General features: G+C 54.6%; 1 protein-coding gene across 3 annotated transcripts; it reads right to left on the reverse strand.

The window, feature by feature from the left end:
* Positions 1–1889: 1889 nt before the first annotated feature.
* Positions 1890–22117, reverse strand: EPHB3 (EPH receptor B3). 3 transcript variants are annotated; one of them, XM_053565513.1, is made up of 17 exons: positions 21091–21113; positions 19680–19856; positions 13111–13175; positions 10986–11658; positions 8146–8301; positions 7046–7396; positions 6795–6919; positions 6443–6602; positions 6256–6364; positions 5814–5866; positions 4669–4791; positions 4323–4570; positions 3667–3882; positions 3406–3555; positions 3120–3313; positions 2870–3025; positions 1890–2764 (listed from the first exon to the last, which is right to left on the reverse strand). In XM_053565513.1, exons 3-17 carry the CDS (start codon positions 13165–13167, stop codon positions 2656–2658), a joined length of 2880 nt encoding a protein of 959 aa, XP_053421488.1. In that variant the 5' UTR covers positions 13168–13175; positions 19680–19856; positions 21091–21113; the 3' UTR covers positions 1890–2655. The 3 variants fall into 3 exon arrangements, with proteins under 3 accessions (XP_053421488.1, XP_053421487.1, XP_053421490.1); XM_053565512.1 differs by lacking the exons at positions 19680–19856; positions 21091–21113 and adding an exon at positions 21547–22117; XM_053565515.1 differs by lacking the exon at positions 19680–19856 and having other exon boundaries at positions 21091–21323.
* Between the last annotated feature and the right edge of the window lie 2884 nt (positions 22118–25001).

Consider the following 25001-nt stretch of genomic DNA (forward strand, 5'->3'; position numbering starts at 1 on the left):
GTGCGCCATGTGAACCCCCACATTGTCTGTCCGTGCCTCTGTGCATGCCGGGTCCTGCCCACCAATCCTCTGATTTAGGATATGTAGGCACCTTGGAATGTTTTTTGTTTTTTTTTTGTAGAGACAGAGTCTCACTTTACGGCCCTCGGTAGAGTGCCATGGCATCACACAGCTCACAGCAACCTTCAACTCCTGGGCTTAACCGATTCTCTTGTCTCAGCCTCCCGAGTAGTTGGGACTACAGGCGCCCGCCACAACGCTCAGCTATTTTTTGGTTGCAGTTCAGAAACCAGCCACCCTCGGTATATGGGGCCGGCGCCTTACCAATTGAGCCACAGGCGCCGCCCTGGAATGTTGTCCCCAAAGGAGCAAACCCAAGGGCCCCGTGGGCCACTGAGAAAATGATAGCACCTGCCCCAGGCACCGGCCCCCCACTTTCTGTGTCCAAGGTGCCTCTGAGCACTCCCCACCGCTTTCTCCTTTGACTTTTTCAGAAGCTGTTTTGCTAACCCCTCCCTGCTTCTTGTTATTATCCTCTGAACCTTTCAAGTGTGCAGGCAGTCTCTGGGTGGGAATCCCATTTGAGGGCCTCACTTACTGGCTCAGTGACTTTGGGCAAGTTACTTAACCTCTCCTTTTCCTCCTCTGTAAAAGGGAAATAAAAATATTTCTTTTTTTTTTTTTGTAGAGACAGAGTTTCACTTTATTGCCCTCGGTAGAGGGCCGTGGCGTCACACAGCTCACAGCAACCTCCAACTCCTGGGTTTAGGCGATTCTCCTGCCTCAGCCTCCGAAGTAGCTAGGACTACAGGTGCCCGCCACAACGCCTGGCTATTTTTTTTGTTGTTGTTGTTGCAGTTTGGCCGGGGCTGGGTTTGAACCCGCCACCCTCAGTATATGTGACCGGCGCCCTGCTCACTGAGCCACAGGCGCCACCCATAAAATATTTCTTTCCCTGGCTTAGCTGTTGTGAGATTAAGTAAGATCTGTGTATAAATGGGGCCTTTAGCCCAGTGCCTGGGCATAGTAAGTGTTCAATAAACAGGAGTCAGGCTTTTGGCCCTCCATTTCTGAACTAGTTACTCTCACTCCTTGGACATGTCACCCTGCAAAGTGACCAGCCCTCTCACCCCTCAGAGACAATGCATGTGAACTGGACTCCTGTGTCTACCCCCATCCCAGGAAGGCCACATTTTGAGCCCAGGCAGCCAGTGCTTCCAGGCCTCCAACTGTGTTAACCCCTAGCTGCAGTCCACAGCTTAGAATTCTCCTGGGGGCCGTGCTTAGTGGCTCATATCCTAGCACTCTGGGAGGCCAAAGCAGATGGATTGCTTGAGCTTAGGAGTTCCAGACCAGCCTGAGCAAGAGTGAGACGTCTTCTCTACAAAAAATAGCTGGGCTAAGTAGTGGGTGCCTGCTGTAGTCTCAGCTACTGGGGAGGCTGAGGCAAGAGGACTACTTGAGCCCAAGAGTTTGAGGTTGATGTGAGCTATGACGCTGCAGCACTCTACCCAGGGCAACGAAGTGAGACTCTGTCTCCAAAAAAAATAAATAAAAATAAACAAAAAATAAAAAAAATAATAGAATACTCCTAGAAAGCTCTGCCTTGCCTGAAAGCATCTCGGTCCTACCTAAGCAATCTTCTGTGCTTTAGAAGAAAAGATCACTGGGGTGGTTTCCCTTCCATCATTACTGCCCCACTTCCAAGAAGTCTGTTCCATGCTCAAAGCAATGAGGCTAGAACATAAAAGGGAAATTGAGCCTGGATAGGCCTGGATCTGATCTCTCAGTGACTCCAGGGAGTTGTGAAGGGTTGGTGGCCAGGGACTATGAACTTGAGCGAATCAGGAATCCTCCTTTGGGAGGAATAATAATAAGGGGCAAGAGAATCATCTTATTGCCTTTATTCTGTTGTTGAACCAGCTGGCCCCACTGCAGGACATAGGGCCAAGCTTTTACACACTCATCCATATTTTCTGTGCAGGCCAGCGCATGCACAAGCATGCGCGCACACACACACACACACATACACACACTCATACATCCCATCTCTGGCTCTGAGAGTCAGTCTCTGGGGGTACGGGGGCTGCTCCTCAGCCTGCCCCTGCCTGCCCTTTTATGACAGCACCAAGGGTGGGGGCGGGGACAGGGCCCACAGCTCCCAGAAAAAGTCCCTGTCCAAACTGGAGCTTGCTTCAGGATGGGGGTGTCACGTTCCCCATTCCCAGAGTCCCCTCCTCTAGTTCCTGAAGGAGGGACAGCTCTGCCTACCTGGGGGGCCAGACCCCTGCCAGGGCTGGGCCCTATGGAACCCAGGTTTACTCCCCACCTGACCCTGTCAGGACCTCCAGCATTGAAGAATAGACAAGTTTGAGGTTTGGGGGATTCCTCCACTGTAAAGCAGGAAGGCCTGAGCCCCAAGAGGTCTGGGGAGAGGCATCACCACCTCTCCTAATCCATCTTCAATATGAAGAGGTTTGGGGCACACTTCCCTGGGAGGGAGCGCAGGCCTGGAGAAGTCCCAGCTTGGGCTCTCCCCAAACTTCTATCTTCTGGGCCAGAGCCTAAGGCTAGGCATCCAAAAGTCCAAAAGTTCAGCCGACTGCTCAGCATCCCTGCACGTCTTCGGGGGGCACCCTCCAGTAGGAGCTGGGGTCAGACCTGCACGGGCAGTGTCTGGTTCATCTGCAGCCGCATGTCCTGGATACTGCTGAGGATCTTCTTCTGGTGGCCAGCTAAGGTGACCCCTATCCGAAGCAGGTCTCTGCAGATAGACCCAAAGCAGGATCAGTTTCTTCCCTCTTGTCTACTACCCTGGACCTCATCTCGAGCCCCCTCCCCCGCCACTCCAAACCTGAGGCACACTTACTCTGCGGTCATCTGGGCCACCAGGTCAAAGGATGCAAACCCTGCACTGACAAAGCTCTCCTTGTACCGCCCCATCTTGATGGCATCCAGCCAATCACCAACTGTTGTGAAGGTTGTATAATCTGGGACTGTGCGGTCCAAGAGGGGCTGTGACATGCTGTGTGGGAAGAGAAGGGCCTAGTGAGTCCTGAATCTAGGAGATGCAAGAATAGGGCTGCTGGCTTGATGGGAGCAGAGGCAAAGGTACTGACCCAGACTGGGCACTTGCAATGACCTTGAGGCTGGCAGCATTGCGGATGAGCTTGTCCAGGGTATTAACAATCTGAGAGAATTTGGGCCTGAGGTTCCGGTCCCGCACCCAGCAATCCAGCATGAGCTGGTGCAGTGCTGTTGGGCAGTCCATGGGTGGTGGCAGCCGGTAATCCTGCTCCACAGCATTGATGACCTAGGTGAAGGTAGGGAAAATGTGAGTGAGCCACTGCTCTGCTCCCCAGCTGGCTCCCACCCACCTGACCATTCTGGCTTGACCCCACTCACATCCTGGTTGCTCATGTCCCAGTAGGGTCGCTCTCCATAGCTCATGACCTCCCACATGACAATTCCATAGCTCCAGACATCACTAGCAGAAGTGAACTTCCGATAGGCTATGGCTTCCGGGGCAGTCCAGCGAATGGGGATCTTTCCACCCTGGTTGGGGGGGCATAGGCCCTTCACCCTGTGACTCAGGGCTGCCCCCCAGGCCTGAGCCCCTGCCTGGTTAGCCCCACCCCCAGTCTCCCTCCCAGCTGCTTTCTGTACCAGGGAGCTGGTGTAGGTAGGATCAGAGGGGTCATCTTCCAGGAAGCGGGAGAGGCCAAAGTCTGAGACTTTGCAGACCAGGTTGCTGTTGACAAGGATGTTGCGGGCAGCCAGGTCGCGGTGCACGTAGTTCATCTCAGACAGGTATTTCATGCCAGCAGCAATGCCCCGCAACATGCCCACCAGCTGGATGACTGTGAACTGCCCATCGTTGAGCTGGAGGCAATAAGCAGGCTCTGGTGGGCCCATTGCAGCTCTCATGGCTCCTGGTCTGGCTGCCTACCTGGCCTCACCAAGTCCTCAGAGATTATCCCTTGTCTATCCTGCAGCCATGTTCACAGTGTACTGAGGTTGCAACATAAGCTGCCCTACTACGTGTCACACATCTTGTCTACAACATCCCAATTAATCTCCAGGAGGACTCAATAGCTTCTACAACCAAGGCAGCTGAGACTCAGAGAGGTTAAGTAACTTGCCTGAGGTCACACAGGCAGTAAGGCACAGAGTCAGGATGTGAACTCTGATCGTCCTGGCTCTGAAGGCCCTCTGTTCCCTGTACTATGCCACATCAGTAAATATTTGTGGACTTTAGTAGGGTCTATCTGGCCTGACCCAGCTCTCTGGAGGAGGCAGAAGGGCTAGAGGGTAGCTCTTACCCGGAGGAAGGAGTCTAGGGCACAGTTCTCCATGAACTCCGTGAGGATCATAACCGGCCGACTTTTGGTGACCACACCCTCCAGCCGGATTATGTTGGGGTGATCAAACTGACCCATGATGGAGGCCTCACTCAGGAAGTCCCGCCGCTGCCTCTCAGTGTAGCCCACCTTCAGTGTCTTGATGGCCACAAACACTTCTCGGCGGCCAGGCTGTTTCAGCCGACCACGGCACACTTCCCCAAATTCCCCTGCAGGTCACAGGGCATGGGGTCATGAACTACTTCTGAGATCACCCCCATACCCAGCCCACCTCAGGCCCTCCCCCACTCTGCCCCAGGAGACTCACCAGCTCCAATCACCTCCTCAATCTTGACACAGGACACATCAATCTCCTTGGCAAACTCCCGAACAGCCTCATTAGGGTCCTCATAGGTGAAAGGGTCAATATATACCTTCATTCCAGGAGCAACTGGAGGGAGAAGGGTTGAGAGTGAGAGGGTAACAGATCTTCTGGCCAGGCTCTCCAGGTGGGGACAGTGAGATAGCTCCTCAAGCCTCAACCTTAGGTTTTCAGCCCTGATGGCCCCACAACTCCCTGCTAAGCCTGACATTTTCTGTAACATCATTGGCCTACCTCCACTCCCCATGAGAACTGCCAGTGATCATGAAGGCTGGACACCTAAGATTCACCTGCTGTTTTTTCTCCCTCATCTTTCAACACATCCCAAACTCCCCTGTTTCCATTGCCCCAACCTTCTTCAGGTCTTCAACACTCAGACTATTGCAATAGCCTCCCAGCTGGGTTCTCTGCCTCTGGACTTTTCCCATCAAGCTAACCTGCATACCTCTTGTCTTCCTAAAACAATACTTCCATTGTTATTACTCCTCAGCTTGAGAGCCTTTCCAATTACTTACTGTGGAGTCAAGTCCAAACTCCTCTGCCTGCCTTTCACGACCCTCCAAGGACTGGCCACAACTACCCAGCCCAGCTTCCCAGCAGCTGTCAAACCAGTCTTCTCACTGCCCCCACAGTTGGGCTCTCTCCCCACCTCACCCACCACCTTCCAGAGACTCCTTCCCCCCACTTCTCAAAACCCTGTTTGCTCATCCTGTCTGGCTCAAGTCAAGCCCACCTCTTCCAGGAAGCCCTCCTCTTCTCTAAACTCTATGGCTCTTTACAACAGGGACACCCAGGTTCCACACTTCGTTATTCTCTAATCACTTCCTGCGTGTATGTCTCTTGTCTCCCACAGGACTAACTGCCTTTGGAACCGCACCTCTCACTCTGTCTCTGGGGCTAGCAGGAGTAAGGTCAGGGCTCTGGGTATTGGAGTGAGGTAGGAGTCAGGAAATGACACTTGCCTGGAAGCCAGAGGGGGTGTTTAGGGCATGTCTACAAAGAATGAAGTGGCAGGCAGGGAGAGGGATATCTCCAAGCCCTGCAGAGGTCTAGGGGAGCTTGGGGAGGTGGGGGTTGGGTGGCCAACTCACTGTACTGCTGCAGCTTCTCCGTGTACTCCGAGTCAGAGCTGTGCCGCTGCTTCCTGGAGAAGGGGGAAGGACAGGCCTGAGATAACCCTTTGCTCCCTCTGCTCAAGGACCCTTGGGCTCACAGAAGGGCAGAGAAGGCACAAGGGATGGCCTGGTGCCAGGTCCTACAGCTGGTGGTCACAGCAGCCTCTGGGTCTCTGGGCAAGGGGCTCAGAGGACTCAGTTCTGAGGGATGTGCCAGTAGATTCAGGGGCCAGGGTGTGGGGGATGGGAGGGGATGAAGGTGTGGGCATGGATTGGAGAGGGCCTTGACAGCAAGGAAAACCTGGACTCAGGAAAAACGTGGCCCTGGGTCTGAGGGCCTCATGTGGCATGAGGGCTGTAGGATGCTAAAAGGAAGCTGTAGTTAGCCCATGGGAGCAACCACAGGCCTGGAAATTACCTGAGGCAGACAATAGCAATGACCACGATAGCCACCACGAAGACAAGCCCAGCTGTCGCAGAGCCCACAATGAGGGGGAGCTGTTCCTGGAGCTGCTGGGCCCCAGAACCTGGAGATGAGAAGGAACTTGTGAGTGGAGGGTGGACAGCATGGACCAGGCAGGGCCAGGTGCAGTGGGGCTATGTACCTCTCTCACTTGTGGTCTCAAACTCAGCTGGGCGGCTGTACTGCCCGTAGCCAGCTACTGTCCGGGCACGGACCTGGACCACGTAGCGGGCATCTGGCCGCAGCCCATCCAGCTGCACAGAGTTCTTCTGGCTGGTCACTGTGGAGGCGATGCCCTCACTCTGCAATGCCAGGGAGAGATGGCTTCCTCAGGCAGGTCCTGAGGCTTACCAGTCTCTACCCACACCTAGGGCCTGGCCCTTGGCTCCCTCAGTACCTGAGGCCTTGTTCACAAGGGCCCCTCATACTATCTGGGGGTAATCTTCTCAGCCCAGCTCAGCCCAAGGCCTCCTCCTGCCCCTTGAGGCTCTGACCTTCTCAAAGTACTTCATCTCATAGTCCAGGATGACTCCGTTGGGCCGTTCCGGGGGAGCCCAGGACAGGGTCAGGCTGCTGCCTGAGCTGCTGTGCAGGCGTAGTGTAGGCACTTCGGATGGGGCTACAGAAGGGCAGGGTCTCACCAGGGGCTCCTTGAGTCCTAGCATCTTTCCCAAAGACCCAGTTTCCACAGGTCCACCCCTCGTGGACCCTTGGCAGGCCCTACCCTCCTCTGCCCCCTCCTCACCGGCCTGGTTGGTGGTGATATTCACAGCAGCATAGCGGGGCGGCAGAGGGCTCTTGCCCGAGACACCGTTGACTGCCTGCACCTCAAAAGTGTAGCGTGTGTGGGCCAGTAGATGGCTGATGTGGACCCGGCGTTCTGTCAGGCCCAGCTGCCGAGGCACAAACTCCACATTGTCATCACACCGTGAACAGGTCGAGGGCCCCCCAGCCCCATGGCCCCCATGGCACTTCTTGCAGATGACATTGTACAGGAGGTCATCGCGGCCACCCAGGTCCCGGGGCTCACTCCACTCGAGGATCAGTGAGGTCTCATTCACATTCGAGATCACACCCCGGGGTGGGGATGGCACCGCTGAGGAGAATGTGGAAGGAGACGGCAATGAGCTGGGGGACCCAGAACCAGAGGTCCTGCACACTCCACACTCCAACCTACTTCCTACCTCTTTCCCCACACTTCTTGCCTGGGCAGACTCCTGTTTATCCTTTAAGACTCAACTTGTGATGTCACTTCCTCTTGGAAGCATTCCTGGTTCATCCTCTCCCCATCCTCTACATTCCCTCCACATCCCTGGACAGCCTCCTAGCCCCGCACTTAGCACATTACGTGGTCATCACCTATTTCTCCTACCAGTTTGTGGGCTCCTTTAGACAGTGACTACATCTTCTCTTTCACATTTCCAACACCAGCACAATGCCTGGCACACCAAAGGCCAGAGCGGGGAGAATGCGGGACACGAGGCCTGCCCCAGGGATGTGAGGCTCCCTCCATTGTTAAGAGTTGGGCCCAAGAAAGCAGCAATTTTATGCACAGAGGAAGGAACAATGGACTAGAGGGTCCCCACTGCTCCTCATGCCATCTAGGAGCTAGTAGGTGCTTTTTAAGGGTTGGTGTAAGGGATAAGTCAACTGACTTGGATGCTGACCCAGGGGCAGTCACCCCTTAAGCTGTGCCATCTTGAGCACAACATCTAACCTCCCTGAGCCTCAGATCCCTCCTCAGATTTGGAAAATGCAGATAGTCATAGTGACTGCTTAAGCCCGCCAGGCCAGCCCCCAGAGGGAAGGCCTGCAGAGGGAGAGTGTGAGGATGCGCTCACTCACTGGTACAGGCACTGTCTGCAGAGTCTGAGTCCGCGCGGTAGAAGTTATTGTGGCAGGTGCAGATGCTGGCAGCTGGTGATGTGGTGCGGCTGTTAGGGGGGCAGGGGAGACAAGGCCCCTCTCCCTGCTTCGCCTTGTAGCTCCCAGGGGGACAGGCTGTGGGGGAGAAGAGGATGGATGGTGCTCACTCCTCACCCTGTAGACACCAGGCCTCCACAGCTCTGTGAGAATCTGGCTCTTCCCCAGCCTGGATCTTGGCCCCTCCACCTCCTAACTGTGGGGGCAACTCTGGGATTGCTTAACTCCAGCTGCAGCTACAAAAGGCCCTTTTGCCCCATGGAAACCCCACGTCAGCGGATTCTTCCCCACCCCCGCCCCCCTCACCCCAAGCCCAGGGCCTCACGGACGAAGACGTCAGCCCCATCACCTGGACAGCCTGGGCTTGTTGAGGCAGGGAAATGAGAGAAAGGAGGAAGTGGAGGGGGATGGGGAAGAGACCACCAGCAGCCTGGTAGTACCCGTAATCTGTTGGGATGTCCCCACCCCTCCCTGAAGCTCTAGGAAAATTATTCCTGAGGACCCTCAAGGATACCCTAGAGCAGCAGTTCTCAACCTGTGGGTCACGACCCACAGGAACTGTATTAAAGGCTTGGCATTAGGAAGGTTGAGAACCACTGCCCTAGAGTATCTCTCCCCACCTACCCGGAGCAGGGCAGCAGCTCCTTTCTGCCCTTGGGCAGGGATGGGGGTTGAGCAGGGATGAGAAAAAGAGAGAAAGAAAGCAGGCAGGAAGGCTGGGGTCACCCAGAGTTCACAGGCCTCAGAGTACCCACAGGGGGACTCACCCCAGAGTGAGCCCAGAGCCCAGTGCCTGAACAGCTAGTCTCTTCTGCCATCAACATTGGCTCTGTAGATTCCCCCTATCTAGGGTGGTCATATAATTTATTATTCAAATTGGAGCATTTGAGAGTGAAAGGGGCACTAATGTTAGGACACTGGGCATAAACAAACCCTGTCTTGGACACACTAAATAATGTCAGCCTACCCATATGACTACTTTTGAAGATGGGTTACCCAGAGTGCAGAATGCCCAGAGCTGGGACTTGCCCTTCTCTGGGGTTTAATCTCCCCTCACCAAGGTGATATTCCATCCTAGCTCTTTTGAGTCAGTGGGGGAGGGGGCAGAGGCCAGGCCAGCTTGGTTGCTATGGGAACCAGCATGCATTTCCTGCCAGGGACCTGCAGAGTGTTAGCCCCTCTTCAGGCTGTCAGGCTCATCACCCCACCCCCGTTCTCCACTTAGGAAGAGGAAATCTCAGGGCAGATTCCCATAGAGAAGTGGAGAGGGGCCGGGCATGGCACTATTCACCTTCCCACGACAACACCAGGCCTCACAGCCAGTTGCATGCCACCAAGCCCCCTCACACTAGGTCTGTGGTAAGAATCAACTCCCACCCTCAGAGCTACAGGCTGCAAGCCCCAGGGAAGAGAAATGGGCAGAGGAAATGAAGACCAGGCCCTCAGCCCTTGTCCTGCATGCTAGAGCATTGGATAAAGCTTTAGTGCCAACCCCTCATTTCCTAGCCATGAAGCCTTTGATATTGGCCAAATAGGGAAATACCTGGAATCTACCTTGTCCTGCATGCTAGAGCATTGGATAAAGCTTTAGTGCCAACCCCTCATTTCCTAGCCATGAAGCCTTTGATATTGGCCAAATAGGGAAATACCTGGAATCTACCCTACAATCTGTGTCGAGGCTCAAATGAGAGACCCTGCATACATGAATGGGTTTTATAACTGGGAAGCCTACCACATTGTAAGGTCTTACGAGTCTTGGTAAGCCACCAGAGGCCAACCTCCTAACCTCATGTATAAAATAAAAGCAAAAAAGAGGTCGGGCACAGTGGCTCACACCTATAATCCTAGCACTCTAGGAGGAGGTGGAGGTGGGTGGATTGCCTGAACTCAGGTGTTTGAGACCAGGCTGAGCAAGAGTGAGACCTCATCTCTAAAAAAAATAGCCAGGCGTTGTGGTGGGTGCCTGTAGTCCTAGCTCCTGGGGAGGCTGAGGCAAGGAGTTTGAGGTTGCTGTGAGCATGATTCCACGGCATTCTACCAAAAGTTACAAAGTGAGACTCTGTCTAAAAAAAAAGTCGGTCTCTCATGCATCCCAGGGCTCCCTAGACTCCTGGCCATTTTTTGTGGTATTTGTGCTTACATGTGCCACTTAGTACCTAAGAGCACATCATTACTTGCTTAAGCCTCACCACAACCCTCTGAAGGACTCTCTCAATGTCTTCATTTTACAAATGAGCAGACCAAGGTCCAAAGAGCTAAGTAACATGCCCAAAGTCACAGAAGTGGTAAGTGAGAGTCAGGACTCAGGACTTCAGGGCCTGGGCCCCTAACCACTATGCTGTGTATACTACCTCTCAAAGAGCAAGAAAAAGGCCATCCATGCATGAGGTGCCTACAGGCCCTGTTCCCACAGCTCTGGGGCTCACCTCACACTTCCACTGTGACGTGTACACATAGGGCAGGACAAAGAGGGCCCCTCCACCAGCCTTCTAACGCTTTTACCAGGTTTTCCAGGTGCCTGCTTGTGAAGGATGCTCCATGCCTCTCTTCCTCTCTCTTTAATTTCACTTTTTCTCTTACTGTCCTGTGTCTGTCCTAATCTGCTCTCTCATTTCCCTTCTTACACCACATTCTCTGTATCTGACACCCACTCTTCCCAGACCTGATGTCAGATGTTCTAGACAGCAAGCAGTGGCTGGGAGCAGTAGATGGCTGTGTTTAAGGCCCTCCCTCCCAACCCCCCATGGCCAGCCCCCACTCACGGCGGCACTGGGACTCCTTGGCAGCTGGCTCATGGCCGGTAGCACAGGTGCAGGCGCCCACAGGCACCATCCACTCCCCGTCGCCATTGCAGTAGAGCTTGAGTGGCACTGACACCTCCACAGCATTAGGGATGCAGGTGCCAGGAGCAATGACCAGTGAGGTTGGCTCCGCCCCAGTGAGGGTCTCAGGGAAAAGCGCAAAGCCTGCGGTGGTGGATGCACATTTCTTGTAGAAGGCACGCACAGAGATGAGTGACATGCAGGCACCCTGGTCCTGGAAGGCTAGGTAGAAGCCAGCCTTGGAAAGTGGCCCGAAGCTGCGCACCTTGGTGTTGACACGGCCAGCATCGAGCCTCGAGAAGCTCTCATCAGGTGCAATGGTGTCCACTTTCACATAGGGGTTCTCCATCCAGAAGGGGGAGGAGGCCGAGGCCACGTCACTGTCAGCCTCATAGTAGAAGAGGTTGAAGGTCTCCTTGCAGGAGCCAGGGATGTTAGGGATGCTATTACAGTCACGCACAGTGAACTTGAGTTCCACGTAGACCCGCTGCACGTCTTGCCGCCAGATGAACCCTGTGCGGAGCCAGTTGTTCTGGCTTGATTCGCGTACATTACACACCTGGTACGTGCGGATGGGGTTCATGGCCTCATCGTAGCCACTCACCTCCTCCCACTGCACGTGGACCAATGAAAAAGAGAGTGAGTGTCAACATTTGCCAAGTATTTCCCTGTGCCCAGATATACGATATTTGCTTCAAGAGATACTTCTATGGTGTAGTGGCTGAGCACACAGACTATCTAGGTTTGAATTCTGGCTCTGTGCTTGCTGTGTGACTACTGTTAAGTCATTTAACTGCCCAGTTTCTCCATATATACATAACATGCAGATAATTGCTATATAAGGAGTAATGACTTTAAATGAAAAAAGCACTTAGAACAGGACTGGGAAGTTGGTAAGTATACATAAACATTGGCTATAATATTTATTTTTGTTATTTATTTATTTATGTGAGACAGAGTCTCATTCAGTCTCCCTGGGTAGAATGCCATGGCATTATAGCTCACAGCAACCTCAAACTCCTGGGCTTAAGTGATCCTCTTGCCTCAGCCTCCCCAGTAGCTAGGACTATAGGTGCTTACCACAAAGCCCCGCTACTTTTTTTTTTCCTCCCTATTTTTGGTAAAGATGAGGTCTTGCTCTTGCTCAGACTGGTCTGGAACTCCTGAGCTCAAACAATCCACCTGCCTTGGCCTCCCAGAGTGCTATGATTACAGGCATGAGCCACCATACCCAGCCAGCTATAGTATTTATTATCTTTATACCTCAGTTTAATCATCTGTATAATGGGGTTAAATGGAATTAAATGAGGCTATGAGGAATGATGTCTAAAACATGTATTGGGCTTATAACAGAACCTCACAGAGCAAGCACTCAGTGAGCACTGGCTGTCACTATCACCATCATATTTAATCTACACAGGTCCATGAGGATGTGCATCTGTTGTCCTCATCTTAGAGATGAGGAAGCCAAGGCTCACAGAAGGGAGAGAGCTGTCCAAGGTCACACAATCAGGCCTGGTGACTACAGGGCTTGTGTTGCCATTTGTACTCCAGGATTCTAGGGCTCCATGAAGGCCAGGGTGGTTAATTTGAATACTTTAGAGATGTCAGTAGGATTATAAGAATTTAATAGTCCAGAAATGGAGGCCCAGAAAAGTAAACTGCCTTGCCCAAGGTCACACAGCAAGTTGGAGATCTGGAGCCAAGGCTTCCGCCTTTCTAAACCAGGGCTCTTCCCAGAGCCCCGAGAAGGAGATGACAGGGACAGACATGCAGAGGGCTGCCAGGCAGCAGAGAGCAGAGGGATGGGACAGGCTGAAGAAGAACAGGACAGGGATAGGATGCATGGGGAGCACAGGCAGGCAGAGGGTGCAGGAGAAAAGCACCAGCAGAAGAGGAACACCAGGGGACAAGCAAGGGGGGTGGGGAAGCCACAGGAGGTGAGGGAGACGAGTAGAGGGCAAAGGCAGCCTTCCCGTCCTGGTGAGGTGAGGGGCACAGGTGCTAGGAGGTGGGGGGCAGCCTAATGGCAACCAGCACTCAGGAGAAGATGGGAAAATCTCACCCCACTTTCCGGATGAGCTGTCCACGCCAACTCAGATGTTACCCATTTCGTGTCCATGAGGGTCTCTGGGGAAACAACCGAAGAAGAAGGTCAAGGGCTAATGTCAGGTTGGGAAGAAAGAAGAGGTAATTCAGAAAGACCAGGAGAGACCCAGGAGAGACTGACTCCCACCAGGCACCCCTGGAAGGCCTCAAAGCTCCCAGTTTCCCTCCTCCAGAGGAGACCCCTCAGCCATCTCCAGAGACGCAGCCCCAAAGATGTCAGGTCAGGCGGGCTAGGGGTGGGTGCTGCTGCTGACCCCAGGCCCGGGTTAATGAGGCAGGAGCAGAGGCCCAGTTCATACACCTACAGGCTCTGCTAATCTTCACACAAAGGGGCAGGCAGGGCCTTTATCCTGAAACAAAGGGCTGTGTGCTTCAGACCCCAGCCCTGGCCTCCCCTGACTCCATTCCCAACACAAAGGCCCAGCCCCACACATGGCCCAGGGGAAGAGGAGGACAGTTACAGGCCAGAGCCAGCCTCTAACCCAGCCTCCTATTCAGCCCCCTATGGGGGATGGAGTAGGAGTGCTCTGTGAATGTGGGTGGAGATCCCCAAGACCCAGAACCAGCTCTTAGTTCAATCCTTGGAAGAAGAGACTGTTGGTGTATCCCTTTTATAGAGACATACCCAGTAAGTATTTTGCCTATGGTAAAACTGCTGGGATTTGGGGTGAGGGGATGAAGTGTAGCTCAAATTCGGGCCCACCTGACTCCAAAACGAACCCTTTGCACTCTGACTGCAATATGCCCCTCTACAAGGGAAGACAGAGGAAGCCTGGAGAATTCCAACTCCCGTACCCTTTTAGTCCCAGATAAGCTGCCACCTACTCCAGGAAGCCTTCCCTGAAGCTCCAATGCCTTCTGTGCATTAAGCCCCACAGGCTTTGTTGTATCACACTCCTATCTTCTGAGCTACAGTTTCTTGTCTGTTTCCACTTGCTGGGTCTTAGGAGGGTCTCCTTGATGTTTCTGGCATAAACTCACTCCCCTAGGAACCTGGTTCTGGGCTCTGGCTGGACATTGCTATTCACTGAAAGACAGCATGACCCCACGATCAGATCTGGAAGCAAGAAAGGGAGGAAAGCGCTTCTAACTTTTTTTCTGCAGCCTGAGAGGCAGGGCAGCCAGCAATTGTTTCTCCCCTCAACTCTGAGAAACAATGGGGTAGAGTCAGCTAGACTGTCTCTACACATCAACAGTGGGGCAGCAGAGCGTATCCCTGTAGGTAAAGACCTAAGCCCCACAAGCGACAGGCTTGCAGCCTTCAGTGGCTTTCTGCAGCCTGGGACTGAGCCCAGGATGGTGGAGGACCAGTGGGTGGACAGGGCAGCTGTGACCCAAGTCCCCCATCTGAGGCCAGGGGCAGGACAGCAGCCTTTCACTGCTCCCAAGGCTCCCTCCTGCTCTAACAGCCACCAGTCTCTGGAGGGCTCAGGCACTCTGGCAGACAGACAGACGCAGACATTCGGCTGGGGTACTCCAGGGAAACAGAGATGCTCAGAAGTAGGGCGCAGAGACGGCGGCGACAGAGACGCACGGAGCAGGGGCCTCGCTGAGGCAGGGCGGGCAGCGAGCTGGAGGGTTGAGCGGAGCCGGCGGGCTGGGCTCAGACAGCTGGGACGGCCGGCGGCGGACTACAAAACACAGTGAGATGGAGAGACAAGGAGGCCGGAGGAGACAGAGGCAAAGAGGGAGGCTGCCAAGTGGCCGCTTCCCCAGCCAGCAGCCCCGAGCGTCCCTGTCCCTGGGAGCCGGCCGAGCCGCGCGCCCCTCCCCCAGTGCGCCGCCGCCGGAGCAGGCGAGGGCTCCCTCCGCTCCTCCGGCTCCCTCCTCCCGCTCCCTCACTTCCTTCTGCTCAGCCTGTGCCAAACCCATCTGGAACTGTTTAAACCCAAATATTCAGCCCCCTCCCCCTCCAGCCAGATTCCTCCACAGTTTAAAACAAGCCCCGCGCTGGCTCTGGGAAGAGGGAGAGGAGGAGGGGACGGTGGGAGGCGGGCGGCAGGAGGGAGGCTGGGAGGCTCTTCATTTCTGTTTAATTTCTGGGGAGCGAGAGAGGGAGGGAGGGGATCGGCCCCTGGCCATCGCTCAGCCTTGGCCATCGCTCAATCTCGGCACATTTTTCCCATTAATGAGGAGAGGACTTGGATTTCGCCTCACGTGGGCCTGAGGAAGGGCTCCGGTCACTCCAGTGGGGCGGCGTGCTCTCCCATTTCCCGCTTCTCTGGGGGAGGGGAGGACCTGTCCCCTCCAGCCTGCCCCGGCAAGGGAGGGAGGGCCAGGACCCGCTCAGACCCTGAGCTGCCAGTCTCAGTCTCCGGAAGGATCTGGGGGAACGGGAGGGGTTCATAGAGCTAATCTGTCTGTGGCATTGGGAGGGACAGCCTCAGCCCACCTTTGCTCTGCTCTGTGTGTGCCTGAGTATGTGGCACTCACGCTGGGGCAGGGGACATGAGGTACGGGGATAAGGACAAAAGAGGAGGAGTGAGAAATCTCCAATCTCCCCCTGCTGCCTAGTGCACCCCGCTGCACTTTGCCCCGCCATGCCTCTGCAGGAGGGAGATGGGGGTAGGCTGGCCACTCCAGACACAGGGCTCTGTAAAGCAGGGAAGCACACCTGCCTCTGGCCTCCAAGTCACCAGGGAAGTGGGCACCAGGCCTGGAGTCTTTCTGGGACTGCAGCTCTGATGCTCAGGGGTGAAGCAATATCTCTTTCAGGTTTTCTGCGGGGCTGTCGAGAACAGCCACGTGGCAGCAGCTCTGTGGCCCACGCCTGCACACAAACACCCAGATGCATGCACAGCACCCAGTTCTCAGTGGCCGGGTCATTACCCAACAGTGGGGCTAAAGAGCGACAAGTCGATACATATGGTGGACAAAAACACACAAAGCTACAGCCACCCACCAACATGCACAAGCTTCACACAGAGCCACAGTCTGTCTTTCTCAGACACACGGATGCATATGGTACCAACAGATTAGTCTTCCTTAACAGTCATATACAGTGAAACTTCCTTACACACGGATCTGGCTTGCTTTGGGCAGACCCACTCTTACAGCCTTCCTATGTGCAGATTTCCTGAAACACGTGCATACACAGAGGGCATGCACACCCAATCCAACAGCACACTCTCCTTATACACCCAACTGTACGCACTGCTGCCAGCCACAAGCCAGGCTTCAGTATAAACACTACCACCAGTACAGACTTGGTGGCATGCTCTGACACAGCCAGACTGAGATCAGCTGCATACACAGACTCCCAGTGGCACTGAACCTGCCATAGCCCTCCAAAGGAGCACAGAAACATAGTAGAAATATTAATACCTAGAGTTTGTGTAAAGCCTCAGAGGCGCATCCTGCATGCATAGGCAACACATACACACAGAGCAAGGATGTTCTTTTTATGGCATGTCTTCAAGTGGAGTGGAAGAAGAATTGGGAGAGGATGGTACCCCCATTCTGCTCTCAGTGTGGTTGTGCCTTTTGTTCAAGCAGGTCAGCCACACAGGCCACTCTTGCAAGGGGCAGCCTTGGCCACAAGCACTGGGAAGGAGCAAGCCTCTGCCCTGCTTCTTGTTGTCCTGCTATAGGCAGGAGATGTCAGTCAGGTCACGAGGGTAGGGGTGGGGCAGGGGCATGAAGATGATTCTGGGTGTGGCTGGGTGCGGCCTCCTCAGGTATAGACCCTGCCCAAGCAGCAAGCCACTTTTCTGCCACCACAATGGCACCATCTCAAGGGCCCCTGAGCCCTGGGGGAGGGGTGGTACCATGAAGAGATTTGTCCCCAGGAGCTTTGGACAAGGCTCTTCCTGAGACAAGTTGAGGACCACGAGGAGGACCTGAGGAGGGTACCACAGGCACCCTCACCTGTGGAAGAGGCACCAGCTGAGAGTTGCCATCTGCTGTGGTAAAGGGCCAGGCCCCATAGCACACCCAGGTCTAAGTCACCCAGAGCACCCCATCCTGGGAGCAGGAGTGTCACTGTGACCCAGGAAACCAAAAAAGTAAAGGAAAAACAAACAAAACTGAAGACAGAAGCAAGAGGCTTCCATCCCAAACTCTAGACTAGGGACTTGGAGGTGGAAGGAAAGGTCATGCTCCCGGGCTGAGCCAGCAGTGTGTAGGAGGGCAGAGGCCAGGGTCTGGGCAGAGAGGAGCACCCTGCAGCCTGCCTGCAAAAAGGTGAGGGGAAAACCCCATGCCATGCCGCCCCTGAGGTGAATGCCCTCTTCATGGAGTCCAGTCCCCACCTCAGCCACCAAGCAGAAAGATCTGGTTCCAGGTCCTTCCCCACATATCAGTGTGTGCACACATGTGTACCAGCCTGCACACTCAGGGTGGTCAGCCAGAGAAAGGGGTCTTGGGAGGAACCTGCCACAGGTCCTGGAGAGGATGTATGTTGTAGGAGAGCCTATCTCACACAGGACCACCTCTCCTCACCCGCCACAGCTCCTTTAGCCCTCTTGGCTGGGATGGAGGGGAGGGGAGCATCTCTGAACAGAGAACACATTTTGTTTTTCATTCTTCTTCTCAGATCGTGGGGATTTATAATTAAATAAACCTGAGAGGAAAGGGAAGGGGGGAGAAGACCAGGGCAGAGAGCCTGGATGCCTCAGTGCTCATCCACACCCCCTCTCAGCCCGGGTCCTGCTGGCCAGCCAGAAGGATAGGACAGCTAGCCCTTATGAGAGCTCTTCTTGTACTTCTCTAGGATGCTGGCCTGGAGGGTCTGGCCAGGAGGCTGGGGGCAGAGGGAGCCTCTCTCCCACTCCATCAGGTGCCCAGCTGTACCCAGTCTCCCTCCACCCCCCACCCTGCACCCCCAGCTGCCCAATCCCGACAAACCAGTTTGACTCAGCACAACAGGCAGGGCTACAATTTTCAAACTATGCAGGCCTGGTGATTCAGCCTCTTCATGCTGTTTAATTAGTGGAAGGCCGGTGACAGAGACAGAGGCCTTGCCCATGGCAGCTTCAGCTCGCAACTGCCGAGGCTGCAGCGATGGCAGCAGCAGCTCTGGCTAAATGGAGGGCAGTGACAAGCAAACTGGTTCCCCCAAATACCTGAGCAGTCCCTCCTTGGTAGCTGCTCTGGCATTGGCTCCTGAGAAGAAGGAATAGGGTGGGAGGTGCCAGAGGCAGCTCAACTAAGTGAGAGAGCCCCCCAATTCTCGCTTGCTGTCCCTCTCAGCTCCCACATTCTCAGTGGTCACTCCTGCTGCCTCTGAGGAAGAGAAGGACTCTCACACTGCCTTGTTCCCTTAGGGACAGCTTCTACCTCAGTGACAACTCAGCCAGCATGGCTTGGCTGGCCGGGGGTATGCCTGTCCCCCTCATAGGATCTTGTAGATCTTTGTCTTTTCTCAAAAGGCTCTGTTCCTGGTAGGGAGGTCCCCACCCTATCTCAGGCATAAGGGCCCTGTGGTTCAGACCCCATTCCTCATCCTGGGCTCCATTCCTAGTCTGCTCCCCCTACTGGACCCCTGTCCCCTACCCATTCATGGTCATGAACAGAAGAAAGATCTTGACTTTGAGGAACTGAGGAGCACTATGCAAAAGGGGAATGAGCAACAAGGGGGCCCCTGTTTCCCTGTGTCTGTAGGTAAATCTCAAGTCAATTTGTGGGAAGAAGGGGGTAATCAGTCAGAGGGGAGGGGGTTTTTTCATCTGGGAAGGACAGGCAAGGGGCTTGACTCCATCCACATGTAAAATTGATGAGATCCTGAGATACCTGGATGTACGGTCTTGGTGAACCCTCAATGTTTAGGGAAGGAAGAGAACACAAATGTCATACAGCACCTAACTAGTGAGTATGTGAGAACAGCATCCATAGCTCAAATATAGTGACCCCTAGATACAGAGAGCCAAAAGGCCAAGGCAAAGCAAATGGAAGGCTAGACCCCACCTGTAAAGCGCAGGGCCTGAAGCAATCTTTATTGCTAAGGGATCCACATAGACCTGATGCCTGGTCATAGCCAAGACCTCGAAGTCCACCCATCTCACACTTCAAGCATCAGAATAGGGAAGAGGGGACAGGCAAAGTACAGCTGCCCACAGACCCAGCTCTCTTCCTAATTCTTCCCTCCTTGGCGCTGCAGGGTGATGAGGAGACACCTTCCCTAGGCCAACCTCCCCTACCATCATTCCCTCTTCTAACTTCCCTCTAGCAGGAAATTTTCACTGAGGCTCCCTGAGGAGCAGACCCCATGGTAATAATAATAATAACCAGGCAGCTAAGCCTTGAATAACAATGACTATGTGCTAAATACTTTATACATAGTAACAATTCAATCCTCACTACTCAAGAGGTTGGTGCTAAAACTACCCTATCTCACAGTGAGGGAAGGCAGGTGAGAGGGACTGGGCTGAGGTTAGCATCCCACATCTCTCTTACAGTCTCACACACACAACTGAAGAGCATAGGGTCTGAGGTATTGCAAAAGTGAAGGAATTGGTGGTGAGAGCCACCCTTATAGGCACTGCTACACCCTAGGGGCACCCCACACGCCATGGCCTGACTTCTCACCCAGGAGTGAGTCCTATTTCACAGTGGAGTAAAGATGAGGGAGTGGGGAGCAAATGGTCCTGCTGCCCTCCCTTCTCCAGCTGCTGCAGCATATCAGGACTCTTCCTCCTGGTCAGCCTCCAGCTCCTTGGCCTGGAGGGTTGGTAGCTCTTGCTAAGGCCTGCCTCAGAAGGTATGCTAGGACGTGAAAAGGAGAAAGAGAGGAAAGGAAGAGGGAGAGAGGGAAGGAGGAAGGAAGGGGTTAGCCTTCTTGGGTAGCCCTTGCTCACCTGACCCAAACCACACCCCCCACTCTCAGCACCAGCACCTACCACACCCACAACAAGGGCATTGGGGCCTGACACAGAGGTGACACACAGCCCCATAAGTGTGTATTGAGTGCTTGTGTGTCAATGTCGCCTCTCCTAGGCAAAAACACAGACCCAGACACAGACCTGGCAACTCCAACAGGCTCCCTGGCTCACACCCTTAAGGCAATCAACAACAAAGACCCACACTGGTTTCTCATGCCTGTGATCCTATCACACACATGTGGGTGAGTGTTCTAGAGTGTGGGTGAGACCTTGGTGGGTTGGTCTGAATTTGCATGTGCCCACTCATGGGAATCGATCTGTCAGCACAGAGGGCTTAGAGATAAAAGGGAATGGGGGTGGGGGGTGTGTGTGTGTGAAAATGAGAAAGCATCAGAAGATGCCGTTCTCTCTGAACTGTGTTCTTTTTTCCTTCCAATCTTTATGTTTACCTTTTGTGAACATAGGAACAAATCAAATAACAGAATGCATGTGTTTGTTTCTAAACTAGAAAAGTGACTTGATCTGTTAAAAATGCCCAAAATAAGTACTGCCTGTATTCTAATTTTCTCCAAATTTCTTTGCAGTTCTTCTCACCACCTTAAGGAAGGTTTTAAACTCTCCCACATAGTGGCTCCAAAATTTGTTGAAAATGGGGTGTGCAAGTGTGTGTGGGACACCCTATTGTTTGTGACCTGTGTGGGTGCCCCTGTCTGCAGCAGACTTGTGTCAAGTGGCATGTGTGAGCTCTCCTGGCAACAACACTGGGGCTGTTCATCCAAGTACAATCATCTGAAGTTGGAGCTACCCCACCCCCAGCAGCAGCCTTGGCAGGTTTCACAGAACCGCTGAGAAGCAGGGCCTTTTCCCACCCGTTAATGAGTAACTGCACCCGGCTCGGTGCTACCTGGGGCAAACCCCACAAATTCAGGGGTTCAAAGAAGACCCAAGTCCGCAGAGTGCTCTGCTAGAAGGCGGAGGGGGAGCTTCAGAGGAGGGAGCAAGCCTCCTCACACAGCACCGCGAGTGTAGCTGATGCTCAGTAGACTAAAAACAACAGCCCCCCACCGCCTCCTCACCCCCGCGGCCATCCCCTGACAAAGCGGGGTGCACCGACGCACTCTCACGGTTAACTCCTCCAACGGGTTGCCCTTCAGCGCTGCTCCCCCCCAACCTGGGGAGTCCCGCTTCACCCTCGCCTCGCCTGATGGGTCGCCCACACTTCCTCGCCTCCGGGGGGTGCCGAGGGCCCCAGTTTCTCTGCCGCCAGTGTGACGTGCTCCCACAAAAGCGCACAGCCGGGCCACGACTTTCAGGGACGCTCGTCCTGAGTCCAGCTGCCGGCGCACGGTCTCCCAACCCGCGGAGTGCAGACTTCGAAGCCGGCTCCAGTCTCCGAGGCGGCTCCGGGGGCGTCCACCCACCCCATTCGCCGGCCCCGGAGCGGGCGCGGGCGTCGGGGTCGCCTCCGACGTGCGCTGACGACCTCGCGTCAGACCCTCACGGCCGGCTCTCTTTGGCCCTCAGTCCGGCGACTCTGGCACCTTACCCCCGGGCGCGCCCCCGACGCCGCTCACCTTCCAGCGCCCGGCAGCCGGTGGGCAGCAGTAGCGGCAGCAGCAGCAGCAGCGGAGGGAGCAGTGGCAGAAGCCCCGGCGGCGGCGGCGGCGGCGGCGGGCGGGCTCTGGCCATGGCCGGAGTGGCTCCGGGAGCCGAGCCGGGCCGCGCCGGGCCGGGCCCCGCCCGCGGGGCTGCAGGTACCCGAAGGAAGATCTGCTCCGCTGGCTCTGGGGAAGGTTCACGTATGGTCCCAGGAGGTGCGGGCAAGGAGGGAGCGCAATCTAGGCGAATGGCTCCGGGACCGAGGCGGCGCCCCGAGCCCAGCGATCTCGGGAGATGCGGGCAGGTCGGTCCTGCGGGAATCTGGACGGACCGGTCCAGGAGGATCCGGAGTGCTAGGGAGCTCAGTGCCGAAGGATTCGGGGAGACGGACCGGTGCGACAGGGTGCAGATGGTCGTGGTTCAGGGGACACAGTAGTAATCTGTAGGTTCGCCTTGGGCCCGACACGGATCCGGGGCTTCAGGAGCGCGTGCCGTCCGGGGTACGAGCTGGGATCTTGCTGCGCCGCTCACGTACTCACTTCTGCTGTGCCCAGCTCTGGCGCCGCGGCTCAGGGCGAGAGGGGCGGTACCGCCTGACTGCCCGTCTGCGCTGAAGCCCCGCCCCTGGCGACTGGCCGCCCACTCACAGACCGTCTGGCCCACTGGTTCGGCCTCAGGAGCACTCACCTGGAGTTCAGTTGGCTGCTCCTCCGGCGGACCCACCCTCGGGAGAGGGGGGGTGTCCTCTGGGGCCTGGAGTGGGCGGGGCCAAGAAAAAGATGAATTATTTTGGGCGGAGCGATACTGTCTATCAAAAAGAAGAACTCCGCCCTCTGTCGCCCATTGGCGATTAGTAACCAAAGCTAAGTTCGAGGAGGTGCCAGTCAGCTACAACGAGCCGGGAGCGCCCCCCGGTGGCTGGCGCGTGACTTGGGACGCCCCGGTGTGGCTGTATCTTAGGCACTAAGGGCCCCCCACCCTGTAACATACTCTGTGATTAGGGCCTTCTCGTTTGTCTATTCATTCTTTCATTCAGCTGTGTATTTAATCGTTCATTCAACAAATATTTTTAAGCACCCACAAAGTGTCAAAAACTCTATGGTGCTACCGCAATACTAAACAGGGGTCTGTCTTGGAGCTAGTTTAGTGGTGGAGGCAGGTAGGATTAGATCATCCCAGGAGAGCGTAACAAGCGATGTTGTAAAGGAAGAACAATTCCTGGAGCACATGTGAGGGGGACAGCTAATGTCCAGCTCCTAGGAAATGGCATCCAAGCTGTAATAGGAAAGATGAGTAGTAAAGGAAGGATGTGTGTTTGGGGCCCAGATCAGGGGTGGCACATACACTTTGTGTGAAGTGCTAGAGGCTGGAGAAACTGTGATTCATTGAGTGAATTAGAAAGAAGTTCAGAATATCTTGCATGTAAGAAAGGCTGAAAGGAAGCTTAGAAGTAGGTGTGAGAGACCAATGGATTGGGGCGGGTTAAGGGGGCAGAGCCCATGATAGCCCCTTCCTGGAGCTAGGGTTTAAAACAAGGGCATGGGGGCCCCGGTAGCTCAGTAGTTGGGGCGCCAGCCACATGTTCCAGGGATGGTGGGTTCGAACCGGCCTGGACCTGCTGAATAAAAAAAAAAAAAAAATAGCCGGTCATTGTGGTGGGCGCCTGTAGGCCCAACTACTAGGGAGGCTGAGGCAAGAGAATAGCTTGAGCCCAAGAGTTTGAGGTTGCTGTGAGCTATGATGCCACAGCACTCTACTGAGGGTGACAAAGTGAGACTATTTCAATTTAAAAAAGGGGGGGGGAGCATGACCTTATGGGATCAACATGGCTGGCATGGGGAATGAATGGGTGAGGCAAGGGTGGGGGGGAACCAGAGGCTGTGAGAGTGGTCTGGAAGTGGAGATGCTGCCTTGGACTAGGGTCACCAAGAAGAGGCAGAGAAGCAGGCAGGCTTAAGACCTTTTTAGGAGGTAGAGTTCATGTGAATTGTGATTGGGTTGTCGATAGAGATCTGGTAAATGAAGACATCAAGAAGAACTCCTAGGTTTCTGGTTTGGGCAAATAGACTTCTGCCTTCTTCATTCCACAAACATTTACAAAGTGCAGTAAACACTCTGAAATAATAGCTCACCCCTAGTGAGAAGAAGATGCTGTTATAGCCTCATTTTACAGACAACACTGACATCAGAAAGGCAGAATGACTTCCCTAAGTCACACACCTAAAAAGTAGCAGAGGTGGGATTTGAACCCAGAACTGTATAGATTTTAGACACACTCGTTCCATGTCATCAGAGACCTAAGGGGCACTAAAATGCTTACTAAAAACTCAAAATCCTGAGCTACCCTCACCCACTTTGGATTTTGGGACTTAGAATTTTGGGGGGTGTTGGGCCCAGGATTCTGCATTTTTAATAAGCAGGTGATGGACAGTAAATTCTGAGAACCAATATCACCATGCAGCCTCTCTCTGCCCTGACTGGAGAAACGACCCTCCATGGTCCCCATCTACTCTCAGATTTCTGGGCGCAGAGAGCGAGAGGTCAGATTCTAGGTGGCCTCAGAAGCAACATAGGGACATTTAGTACTCTGACTGTGAAGCACCGTAGTTCCTGTCCTGGAAGCTCCATTGGGGTGACTAAGATCATGAATCCATAGCTTGAACACATTGCTCTGAGAGTGGTCAGTCCTCCTGGCAAGAGACCAAGGCATGTGTGGGTACATGGGGCTGGATGGCAGAGTGCCACAGTTCAGGGGCCTAGGTTCCACCCCTACCCCCTGCATTTTTGCCTCCCAGATCTGTTCTCAAGCCTTAATGGCTTTCAGGAACACCACTCAAGCCTCCAGACCACAGAGAAGCTTTTGGAGATCATCTTGTCCCAACTCTCCCATTGTGGAGTTAGATAGCCTAAGACCAAGAGATGGGACTGTGTGTCCTACTGTCCCCTCTGCCCTGGGGTACTTGTTGGGGTTGGGGAGGGTGAGATTTCAGCAGGTGGCCTGGCAGCAACACCTCCCAGCTAAAACTCTGCTCGTTGTAAGGCGGATCTGTGAGGCCGGCACTCCTGTTTGCTCAGCATCTGTGCCAGGCAAGGCCTCACCCTGGACAAACACAGCCAGCCAGGCGGCAGGCACCAAGCTCCTTTGTTCTTGGGCCTGATAGCAGAGGCAACAGGGCCAGCAGGTAACGGAGGGCCTGTCCTCACCGGATGTTGGCACCATGGTTCCCACGGGAATGCTTCCTGATCAAGAGGCCAATAGGCTGGGGAGCACCAGGGTACTGGCTACAGCAGCCAAAAGGTGACCACCTGGCAATGGAGGGGACTTGGGGGGGCACAAGTGGATGAATGAGGACTGAAAGCCAGGCCAGATAAGGAGGGTTGGGATACCTCCGTATCTTTGGAGACAGGTAGGCAGAGGTCCTACCCCTCC

The sequence above is a fragment of the Nycticebus coucang genome, chromosome 16, assembly GCF_027406575.1.
Source record: "Nycticebus coucang isolate mNycCou1 chromosome 16, mNycCou1.pri, whole genome shotgun sequence".
Classification (NCBI taxonomy): Eukaryota; Metazoa; Chordata; class Mammalia; order Primates; family Lorisidae; genus Nycticebus; species Nycticebus coucang.

Coding starts and splice junctions, on each gene's coding strand:
- EPHB3 (XM_053565512.1), bottom strand. CDS start 21,661: ATGGCCAGAGCCCGCCCGCCGCCGCCGCCGCCGCCGCCGGGGCTTCTG. Junction 7,397..8,145: donor TGCAGACAGTGCCTGTACCA/GTGAGTGAGCGC, acceptor CATTCTCCTCAG/CGGTGCCATCCCCACCCCGG. Junction 6,603..6,794: donor AGATGAAGTACTTTGAGAAG/GTCAGAGCCTCA, acceptor CTGGCATTGCAG/AGTGAGGGCATCGCCTCCAC.